Here is a 10,597-nt window from a genome sequence, read left to right on the forward strand (position 1 = left end):
CAGTGACCATGAAAACATCACTATATATTTTTATCCACAAATTAGAGATTATAAAGTGTAAACGTGAATAGGAATAACCATTCTAGCACACCAATTTCTATCATCAGAGAGCTGCATCAAGCGGGAAAACAGAACTTTACCGGAAATTTTAATCCTTCCAAATTAAAGCAGACCGCCTAATTATTGTGGCCACCAACATATATCTCTGAAGAAAAATAGAAACAAAGCACTCTGTCACAGTTTATGACTTTTTATCACTAAAGGGTTGCATTGTCGCTCTTCTATTATTCTTTGTTGCATGACTCAAAAGGTTTAAGCTGCTATAGTTTATTTAACTTGTTTGACCGGAAGTGCTTCCTTTACTGACAACTAACCAAAACCTTCCTGAAATATAAATTGGACGTGGCGTCCAGTTGTTATGAAGTTCATATTGTAGCCTCAGACTGAGTATGCTCATATGGAAAATAGTGGTTTTTTTTTTTTTTTTTTTTTTACAACAGGACATCTGTTAATTGATCACAAATGGCAAAAACTGTAATGAAGGATTGAGTAGAGCTAAATCATTATTTTAATCAAGCTTTGATGCTTTAACAAGTTTTGCTAAAAAAAAAAACAACATTCATTATGTTTGACTGTGATGCAGTGCAGAGAAAAGGTCTGCCAAGTCTACATCCGAGAAATAAACTTGTAACCAGAAACCTTTCCTAATTATAGAGGAGCACTGGCTCTGTGTCTCCCTCCAGCGGCAGCTATTGTGCATTTCACTGAATGTGGAGCACAATAAGGTGGACAACGGCAAGTAACGGGATTTGATTTTAATTTACACCCCTTCCATCAAATCGACCATGAGTCGTCGGGACACTGCAGACGTTTGGACGAGAGTTCAGTTTATTCAGAAGCTCGTCGGTGGTTTGTGGTGAAGGGTGGTGCTGTGCAGCCGTGAGTGAGGGAAACCGTCTGAGAGTTCAGTTGTGGCTGGAAACACTGAAGCAATGTTATGTCGCTTTGCATGCGCGGACACATTCGTTTTTACTTGACAAAGCATCATAACAGGGGAAAAAAACTTCCTTCCTGCTGCTCCAACTCTATGCACAAGTTTGGCCGCATGTTTTCTGCGAAAAAAAAGAAAAAAGAAAGGTAGCAACGGTTGCATCGTTTCCTGTTTCCTCTGCAGTGCCAAACCTGGCCAGCTTTATTTGATCTCCTCGGAGTCATAAAGTGCCATGTTCGCCGGCCCACATGTCAAATCTCACACAAGAAATGCGAGAAATGGCATCACCGACGGCTTTGCGGGAGTGGTGCCGCGTCACGTGCGCTTATTACCCCAATGTGGAAATAAAGAACATGTCAACCTCATTCAGAGACGGACTTGCTTTCTGTGCCATCATCCACAAGCACCGGCCGGACCTGATGTGAGTATGCCAGTAGTTTCTTAGAGATGTGCTGGCTGTGCAAAGTCATGCTCAGCCAGATGGACAAGGACAGTGAGCTGCATCATTTATAAACTGGCTATGGACTAATGTGCAGGTGCATGAATAGGCCATTTAGGACATTATTAACGCACTGTTCTGTCTGTTCCTGGGGTCCAGTGCTCAGATTTAATTGTTTTCTTGACTGGGGCCTCTCCAGACTGACTAACGTGCTGTGTAATCTGGAGCAGAGCAGGACCTGCACACTGTGTCTAGGACTAATCTGCTCTCCTTTGCTTAATCTCTCTCTGCTTCTCTGCTTAACCTTTTCTTGTCCAGTTTAATGGGATTAGTCTGTTTGTTTTTACCTCTCACACATCAAAACTGCATTTTGTTGTGCGATGCTTTATGTGTGCGGAGTGTCTGGTTAACCACCATTCACTTACTGGCAACAGTTTTCTTTTTGTGATTTTCCTCTGTTTATTGTCACCTAATCAATCTCTCCATTTTCCTCCCCTCGCTCCAGAGATTTCAGATCACTCTTCAAAGACAATGCTTATCAAAATAACGAACTGGTGAGTCACTTCCTCCTGTGCTTTCACCCAAGCCACAATGCAAGCATGTCTCTGTCAGCGCTGTGGTTGGCATTTGTTTACCATCACTAACACAAGAGACTGTGAAAAGAACACAACTCTCTTTTCTTCCTTTGCTCATTGTCTGTTTATCCTTTCTGTAGGCCTTTGCGATTGCAGAGACGAAGCTGGGCATCCCTGCGCTGCTGGACCCAAACGACATGGTTTCCAGCAAGGCGCCGGATTGTTTGAGCGTCATCACCTACGTTTCCCAGTATTACTACTTCTTCAACAGGAAGTCTTATGGTTTGTTCAGCAGACTCTTTAGAAGATGCTTTTTTGTAGTACCTTGCAGGAAATCAGCAAGCAGAGGCTTATTGTCTTGTTCAAAGGCACTTTATCAAGGTACATGATTATTAAAGGCAACTGACAGATTATTAGGATTATATCTGCGTTGTTTCACACCCCTCGAGGAATTAGCTTTAAGTGGCGCCTCTGTTTTTTCACCTGCGTTATTAGCAGTATTTTGGGTGCACTGCTATTGTTTACTCTTCACATCATGTGAAGGAAATCTTCAGACAGCCCACAGCCCTCCTCTACTCAAAGCAAAGCATCTCATTCTCATCTTAAAGTTCTCGCCTGTGCTGCATTTGCATGTCTTCTCTTGACTTTGCAGCAGGTCTTGCCAGTTTGAGGTCATCACGTGTCGCTGTCTTAAACAACCCCGCAAAGACTAAAACTCCTGATGGTCTGAAACGCCATAAGGTAACTGCATGCAGTCGACGCACATGCACTCCCAAGGTGAACACGGCGGTTTTCTCGTGCTCTGCGCTGCTGGGTTAACAGGCTCAGTCGCCGGTTCCTCTTCTCTTTTCAGAGCTCGGCCGATCTCGAAACCAGCAGAGAAGATCGTGTCTCTAACACACGGCCACGAACGGTGTGTTATCTGTGTTTTAAGCCTGTCCACCTCATACAGAGACGTTTGATTGGCGGAAAGGTCTACCATCGCAGCTGTTTCAGGTAAAAGCCTTCTTCAGGAGGTAACAGCAGCTGATTTTTTTTGTCTCTATTAGCGTCCAGATCCAGATTTTTAACCAGACTGCGGTTTGATCTGGTTGAGACGGACTGCTGTTCGCGCATAAGAATGTGTTTCAAATGTGTTTCAAGTGACCGCTCTGATTGTATTTGACGTCCATGCTCACATATGATTACGTGATTCGAGCGGCAGGAGTCTGTGTCTGAGCTTGGCCAAAGAGAAGAGAATGTTAATATGTGTTAAGGATGTTTCTACAGCGACACTTTTCATGTTCGTCTTTCAGGTGCACAGTGTGCCACAGCACACTTTTACCAGGGTCTTACACACAGGGAAGAGATGCCTGCTCCTTGATCTGCACTCACCACACAACAGACAGTAAAAGTCCAGACCTCAATCAGCAAACTGGATCTGCTGAGAATCGGCCCAAATGTAAGTTTCAAGCAGGTTATTTTTCTCTAGCTGGATTGGCTATCACCAGCGTCCCTCATTACACTAAGAAAACAGAGCCACAGGACAGACTGGTTTGTAAAACAGCAGAGACGGAGAGTAAGGAACAGCAGGAGAGGAACAGAGAGGTGAGAGCCGGAGAAAACAGAGACTGCATTGCTCCTCATCTCCCCTCGCCCAGCGTTAAAGACAGGACTGCAGAAGGAGCTGGAAGAGTTGGACCTGCAGCCTCTCTGGCAGACAGCAAGATACAGCAGGAAGCAACAAAGACTCAAGAGCCGTCCGAACTCGCTTCAGCTTGTGCACGGGTGACAGAAGGAAGTGGTCGCCCGGTTCCAGCGCCCAGGCGAACCTTAGTCCCTGTTCCTGCACCCAGGACCAAAACTTCCCAGACAATGAACAACTCCCCTGCAGCAGGTAAATGGACGTTATATCTCACTGTTACTCATTTATATCTCTGTACTTTCATGACTGATTGGGGAAAAAAAGTGTTCTACTCTCTCTTTCTCTGCACAGGCAGTCCATCCAACCAAAATAAATGTTCACTGGGTTCACCTCACATGTAAGTGTGCAGAACGAGCCGGTTCTCTGCTTACCTTTGGCACATACCTCCAGCTCTCGCCTGTATTTCTCTTGCATATGTCGCTTCAAACATCTTTCTTTTACTCATTTTACCTCTGCGTCTCACAGCTACACTTAAATGAAATATGACAGTTGATCTTGATAAAATGTGAAAAGATGTTAGCAAAATGGTGACATCATACGTCCGACACATAAGCTGTGCAGCAACACCCGACATGCAATACACTATAATAGAGGATCATAACACATTGCTACTAAAGCACCATACATGCCCTAGCCATGCAAAGCTAACCGGCCAGCGATGCGAAGGACGTGGGATGAGTTAGCAGCATGTTTTATAGATTAAAAGCAATGGGTTAGATTAAAAGCAATGGGTTTTACAGATAAAAAGTGTTCATGTCTGACTTTTCAAAAGAAATGCTTTGAGAGTTTGTGTGAAGGAGTGGCAGGTGACAGCTGGTAGGGTGTTTCATGATCGATAAGCTCAAACAGAAAAGCATGATTGGCTGAAGGAGCAGGACACAGTCCCATTATGATAATAAATAAATAGTGACTGAAGTTCTCCCTCTCTTGTGCAATCATCTCCCAAAGCATGTCTTGTCTTTCTGCCCCATAGCACCAACCCAACCAGTGGTAGCCCTAAAGTGAAAACAAACCACCCATGGCTGACCATCATCCATCCTGGACCCTGGACACAACTGCCTCCCGCTCCAGCTCCAGTACCCACTCCTCGATCCAAAGCTCTCTCTAAGCTGCAGAAGTCGCGCTACAGACCCAAAGAGCCTGCTCCCAATCCATTTGGAGAACATCTGGATGAGGACACTAAACCTGAGCCTGCAGACCAAACTCAGGCCTCCGAGGAAGCTCTCTGCTCAGGGAACAGCGACAATCTGAGCGGAGTTACTAACCCAGTGGTTGCTTCAAGTGAACCAGCTGGAGATGATAGTCAAACTGGTATATCAGATCCGCATGAAACTGGAAACGCGGGAGGTTCACTGTCGGATATGACTGCAGCAGGACCACATGCCACCTCAGGTGAAGCACAGAGTCACGCTTTACCCAGGAGCCTCTCTGTGCCAGCCATCACATCCACCCACTGTCTGTCGCCTGTTGACACGACAGAGACAAGCCAATGTGATCAGGTCACATTGTGTCAAAGTAAGGTACGAATAAAGATAATAGTCAACTTTTGATAATGAAATCTAATATGATGTTTTCCTCTGCAGTCACAGACTCATAACCACAATACCTGACTTCTCTGAAGAGGATGTTTTTATGGGATGGTAATGCTATGTAAACATACCACATCAGGCTAGGCAGGTTTGCCATTAGTGTCTGCTATTATTCTAACTAACTTAAGGTGTAAGGTGCCTTACAATTTTCTTGCCATTTTTAGATGGCCTGCAAAGAGAACCCTTTTGACCGAAAAGCTGCGATGCCCAAATCAAAGACTTTTCAGGCCCTTCCATCTCAACGGGGCCCTGCCCCCGGACACGGCTTCCCGCTCATCAAGAGGAAGGTATGACTGGATTTCTCACTCAAAAGGCGATTAAAAACAAAGAAATTAACTCACTGATGTTTATAGTTCTAAATGCATATTCACACATTTGCCTAAAAAGCAAAAATCTTAATGACTTTTAGGTTTGCCTCCATGTTATCATCTTGATAGAAGGATTAGATGCATTATTAAGTTGAGTTTTAAACACAGTAATCATTTGCAATTCCAGGCACAACTTCATACATGCATGTTGCTTGGCAGGTGCAGACAGACCAGAATGTTTCTGCAGAAAACCTGCAGGTGGAGTTGAGAGAACTGGATAAACATCTGGAGGCTCTGGAGCAAAGAGGAGTCGAGCTGGAGAGGAATCTGAGAGACTGCAAGAATGGTTCACCAAATCCTTCCTGCTGGTTATAGATAGAATGACTCACAGGCACACAATCACTGTTTCTGTGATCGCAGGGTGCACGAATATAGATGTTTATCTTTTTTATTATTTCAGATACAGAGGAGGAACAAATGCTGATGGAGTGGTTTTCTCTCATCCAAGAGAGGCACGATCTGGTACGCAGAGATACAGAGCTGGTTTATCTGTAAGTAGATCAGACCGGGACAGTGATTTTGCTTTGGTAATGATTTGTATGTGCCATCATTTTTCATTTCCACTGTAGTTTACTCTGCATCCGAAACGTTTTTTGAGTGGGAGGTTTCTAAAATTTTACAGACATGCTTGGTTGTGTCTCTCCTCAGGACAAAGCAGCAGAAGTTAGAGGAGAGTCAGGCAGATGTGGAGTACGAGCTCAGATGTCTCCTTAATAAACCAGGTCAGCATGTTACTGTGTGCATCACTTTTTTCACATGTCTGACAATAATAACAATTTCTAGTTTCACCCCTAATTATACCACGTTTCTGATGTGTGTATAAAGCTTTACAATTAAAATCACACACAGGTTTGAGTTTTTGCACAAGAGAATAGCAAATAAGAAATCCAAACTTCGCTGGGTGCAGTTTCCTGACTGTGGTGACGCAGTGCAAAGCAGCAATTTGCGGTGCTTCGTTTTGTTAATTGTGGCACGACGTTGTCTTCACATTCAGAGAGCGACTGGAGTCAGGAGGATCGAAGTCAAGAGCGGAAGCTGATGGACGAGCTGGTCGCCATCATCGAGCAGAGGAACCAGATCGTCAGCAGCTTGGATCAGGACAGGCAGAGGTGCACAGGAACATGAAACAAGACGCGGTGCTTTCACATTCATTGTTCTTTTTGTTTTTGAAACATATTAATGCAGCTGTGTTTTACTGATTAGGGAAAGAGAAGAAGATACTCTTATTGAAGTCATGATGAAGAACACAGGTGAGAAAATGACTTTTTAGTTGCCGGCCCTTTTTCACACATTTGTGTCTTCTCCTGTCGATGTCTCACTCTCCTCTCTGCTTATGAAGAAGGCAGCGCAAATTTAGCTTCGGAGCCTCTGGCACACTTGAATGCTCTGTAAAACACTCACTTGAAAATGGTGACCCATGTTTTACTGCACATAACTGTGATATCTCTCCTCAGAATTCCAGAAGGAAGGACTAAAAGAGCTAAAGAAGTCAAAAGGAAAGTTCAAGGCCACCAAAGTGTTTAAGATGCTGCACCATAAAGCTGAGAGCACCAAAAACTCAGTGGACAAAAAGAGCTGAACTGCAACTGCAGAAACTCTCATAGACAGCAAACTCATTTATATTTTCAGGTGATAAAGATGATGAAAGTGTTGTGGAAAAGTGAAAGAAGATCATAACATGGAATCGTTTATTACTGAAGAGCAGCTCAATGGCAAAGACAAAATGAATCATTTTGTCAATGCAATTGATTCAGTGTTGTTAATACTTTTTCTCTGTGTTTCAGTACCTGCTTTATCTTCTGTATGTAATCAGTATTTATGTCTTAATTTTATTGCGCACTTGTATTAGTTAAGATATCAAATAAATATTTATTTGGCAAAGTTTTATGTCTTGTCTATGGAGAAGAATTGTATGCTTTATGATTAACTGTTTTTGAAATGCTAGTTAAATGATATGCATCATCTGCTGTTCAACATAAACTAAAAGTGTTAAATACATCAGCTACTGTGAAAAAATTATGGCTGTGTTGTTAAAAAATATTTTAAAGTTATGGAGAAATTACCTACACACACCTGATGATTAAAAAAAAAGAATCAGCACATGAAACAAACTATTTTGCTCAACTTAAATGAAGGAGAGTAAGATTCTTGCATTCATTCACTCAACATTAAACTAACAAGTGAAAGTTGGGCTGTACCACTGTCTTTTTATTTTACTACGTTGGACCAAAGAATGGTGGTTTTAATTTTCTATACAACTTGTCCATTACAAGCGGAACGAAAAACAAACGGTTTTCATCAGCACCCGGAATATTTCCCAACGCACCAAGCCACCGGAAGTGGGAAGTTTTGGACGTTCATGTGGGCTCGTATTGACAACAAAAAGTGTTTCTGAAAATTCACAAAACAAAGGACACATATACGAGCTTCAAAATAAAATATGTCCGACAACGAAGATAAGTAAGTACATACAGCTTTTAACATGTTACATTAAGTGACGTTATTTACTTTAACGTTGTCACAACGTGGGCTAACGTTAACGTTACAGCTAACTCGTTAGCTAACGTTTAGCCAGTTAGCCAGCAGAACTGTCCATTACACGTTTTGTTTGGTTATGTGATAACTGTATTTCAAATTTGAAGCTTCGACGACGGAGATTTTGATGATGCCGAGGAGGATGAGGGATTAGATGACCTGGAAAACGCTGAAGATGTAAGTTAACCGTATAAGTATTTGATAATTGGCTTTTCTAATTGGATGAAACATACATTTAGCTTGTGTGTAACTTATAAAGTCATCTTTATTAGTCTTATTTGTTTCCTTCGCCGCCGCTGCTCTGTGATCATGTAATTTGGTCCATGTTTGAGGAGTACAAACCTGTTTTTATTTTTTTTTTCTTGCTATCAGGAGGACCAGGAGAACGTGCAGATCCTGCCCGCAGGAGAGGGGCAGCAGGCAAACCAGAAGAGGATCACAACACCATACATGACGAAATACGAGAGGGCCAGGGTGCTTGGGACACGAGCTCTCCAGATTGCGTGAGTGTTTTCATATGTGTTGACCTACAAACTGTGTCCTGGGTTCATATCTGGCCTCTGACCTGTGACTCTTGTGTACACACTCTTGCCTGCTGTATTCACTCAGTGATGGCCATGTATCATGGAGGTGGAAGCGCTGCATTTGAGGACAGACACTCATTCCTCTGCTTGTATTTTGACCTACTAATCTTTGGAAATTTTAACAGCAGTCTGAATACACCTGAGTGAAATGATTTATTAATGCCTCATCCTGTTTGGTCATCATATTCATTCACTATTATGATTTGGCAAAGCCGTGTTATGTGGGTTGTCACAGTAGCTCACCTTGTCTGCTGTCTGCTGACTTGTCTCTAACAGGATGTGTGCTCCAGTCATGGTGGAGCTGGAGGGAGAAACAGACCCCTTGCAAATAGCGATGAAAGAACTTAAGTAAGTGATAATTGTGCGGCTTGAATGATCTGTAATGCTTTGCAAAATCATATCATGATTGCATCTTTAGTTTCTTTTTGTCATTATTTTAAGAGTAGGTCAATATTCTGTGATGTAGAGCTTCTCTGTACTTCCCAGTGTCTTACCTTGCATTTTGTTTATTTCCTGCGACAGGAGCAGAAAGATCCCCATCATCATCCGCAGGTACCTTCCTGATGGGAGTTATGAGGACTGGGGCTGTGATGAGCTCATCATAACCGATTAAACAGATTATCCAGTCTGTACTGACAAAATAATATGTGCTGGTTCACCCCCACCATCGCCTCAGGTCAGTCAGCTACACAAACCCAGAAGAGTCCTGTTTCGGATGCAGTTAAAACCAACCTTTTAATGCCTCAATTTGATCCACGAACATCCATCACGTCAGGTGACTCTGTGTGAGCTGGTGAAACATGAATGCATGAAATATAATGAACAGACGCTAGAAAACTCATCAAAATCAACAGAGTGTGTTGGTGGTTACATTCTCAGTCTCACTATGTCGTTGCGTTATCCACGAACATCCATCACGTCAGGTGATTCTGTGTGAGTCGGTGAAACATGAATACATGAAATATAATGATTAGATGCTAGAAAACTCATTAAAATCAACAGACTGTATTTGTGGTTACATTCTCAGTCTCACTATGTTCTTGCGTTAAAGAATCTAAAGTACTTTTTATTTTTAAAGCTGCATTAAAGCTTAGAGCCACAAGGGGGAAACATAACTTAAGTCAAACATTTTCTTTGTTTTACAAAATAATCCTGTATTGTAATGATTCCATGCTTGTTTTTGAAGGAGAGAGGTGATTTGTGTGAAAGAACTGTTTTATTGTTATTAATAAACTCTTTTGTATAAAAGACCACGATTCATTCATAACAATCATAATAAATGTGAAGCATTAGAGATGTAATGAATTTGAAAAGTTGTACTACGGGTCGATGTCCCTGTCACCACAATTTAACTGTAATTATATAATTATGCAATCAGACACCTACACCTGGGTCAGTGGGAAGTCTAGGTAAACTGAAGGAACTGCAAGAATGTTATTTAGATTCCCTGAACCTACAGTGTCATACTGCTAAATCATATTTCAGGCCTAGAAGTAAGTAGGCAGTTCTTCCATAGCAGACTTTCTACAACATGATGCAACAAACTGGTAAATACCAATTAGGTAAAGCTCACAATGTTGAGTATTGACTGTAAGAGAATTTGTTACAGCTTTAGTTTTAGGAGTACTGACTAAATAACTTGGCTCATGCAGATTTCAAAAGTTATTAGAATTAATAGCTTGCCACATGAAATAACTTCACAACTGATGATTGGGCATTTCAACTATAGACAGCTGAAACTGACAGATACAAATGCAGCTACACAACTAACTCCTTGTCATGTAGAATATCAGGTAGTAGTTTGTGCTTTTATTGTTGAGATTTCGCCCACA

General features: G+C 42.1%; 2 protein-coding genes across 3 annotated transcripts; both read left to right on the forward strand.

Moving 5' to 3' along the window:
* The first annotated feature begins 798 nt into the window (after window positions 1-798).
* Window positions 799-7,804, forward strand: LOC121620808 (MICAL-like protein 1). 2 transcript variants are annotated; one of them, XM_041957024.1, is made up of 15 exons: window positions 799-1,412; window positions 1,936-1,984; window positions 2,146-2,287; window positions 2,658-2,746; window positions 2,859-3,001; window positions 3,301-3,881; window positions 3,981-4,026; window positions 4,663-5,209; window positions 5,443-5,565; window positions 5,806-5,932; window positions 6,047-6,137; window positions 6,295-6,368; window positions 6,641-6,755; window positions 6,850-6,896; window positions 7,101-7,804. In XM_041957024.1, exons 1-15 carry the CDS (start codon window positions 1,240-1,242, stop codon window positions 7,223-7,225), a joined length of 2,472 nt encoding a protein of 823 aa, XP_041812958.1. In that variant the 5' UTR covers window positions 799-1,239; the 3' UTR covers window positions 7,226-7,804. The 2 variants fall into 2 exon arrangements, with proteins under 2 accessions (XP_041812958.1, XP_041812959.1); XM_041957025.1 differs by having other exon boundaries at window positions 2,661-2,746.
* A 165-nt stretch (window positions 7,805-7,969) lies between these two features.
* Window positions 7,970-10,009, forward strand: polr2f (RNA polymerase II, I and III subunit F). The gene is made up of 5 exons (XM_041957422.1): window positions 7,970-8,106; window positions 8,289-8,358; window positions 8,554-8,684; window positions 9,042-9,113; window positions 9,288-10,009. Exons 1-5 carry the CDS (start codon window positions 8,087-8,089, stop codon window positions 9,376-9,378), a joined length of 384 nt encoding a protein of 127 aa, XP_041813356.1. The 5' UTR covers window positions 7,970-8,086; the 3' UTR covers window positions 9,379-10,009.
* Window positions 10,010-10,597: the final 588 nt, after the last annotated feature.

The sequence above is a fragment of the Chelmon rostratus genome, chromosome 17 (genome assembly GCF_017976325.1).
Source record: "Chelmon rostratus isolate fCheRos1 chromosome 17, fCheRos1.pri, whole genome shotgun sequence".
Taxonomy (NCBI): domain Eukaryota; kingdom Metazoa; phylum Chordata; class Actinopteri; order Chaetodontiformes; family Chaetodontidae; genus Chelmon; species Chelmon rostratus.

Excerpts from the sequence above, each read along its gene's own strand:
- LOC121620808 (XM_041957024.1), top strand. The coding sequence starts at position 1,240 with ATGTCAAATCTCACACAAGAAATGCGAGAAATGGCATCACCGACGGCT. Across the intron at positions 2,747-2,858 it reads ATGGTCTGAAACGCCATAAG|AGCTCGGCCGATCTCGAAAC; the intron begins GTAACTGCATGC and ends TTCTCTTTTCAG. Across the intron at positions 5,933-6,046 it reads TCTGAGAGACTGCAAGAATG|ATACAGAGGAGGAACAAATG; the intron begins GTTCACCAAATC and ends TTATTATTTCAG.
- polr2f (XM_041957422.1), top strand. The coding sequence starts at position 8,087 with ATGTCCGACAACGAAGATAA. Across the intron at positions 8,107-8,288 it reads ATGTCCGACAACGAAGATAA|CTTCGACGACGGAGATTTTG; the intron begins GTAAGTACATAC and ends TCAAATTTGAAG. Across the intron at positions 9,114-9,287 it reads ATAGCGATGAAAGAACTTAA|GAGCAGAAAGATCCCCATCA; the intron begins GTAAGTGATAAT and ends TTCCTGCGACAG.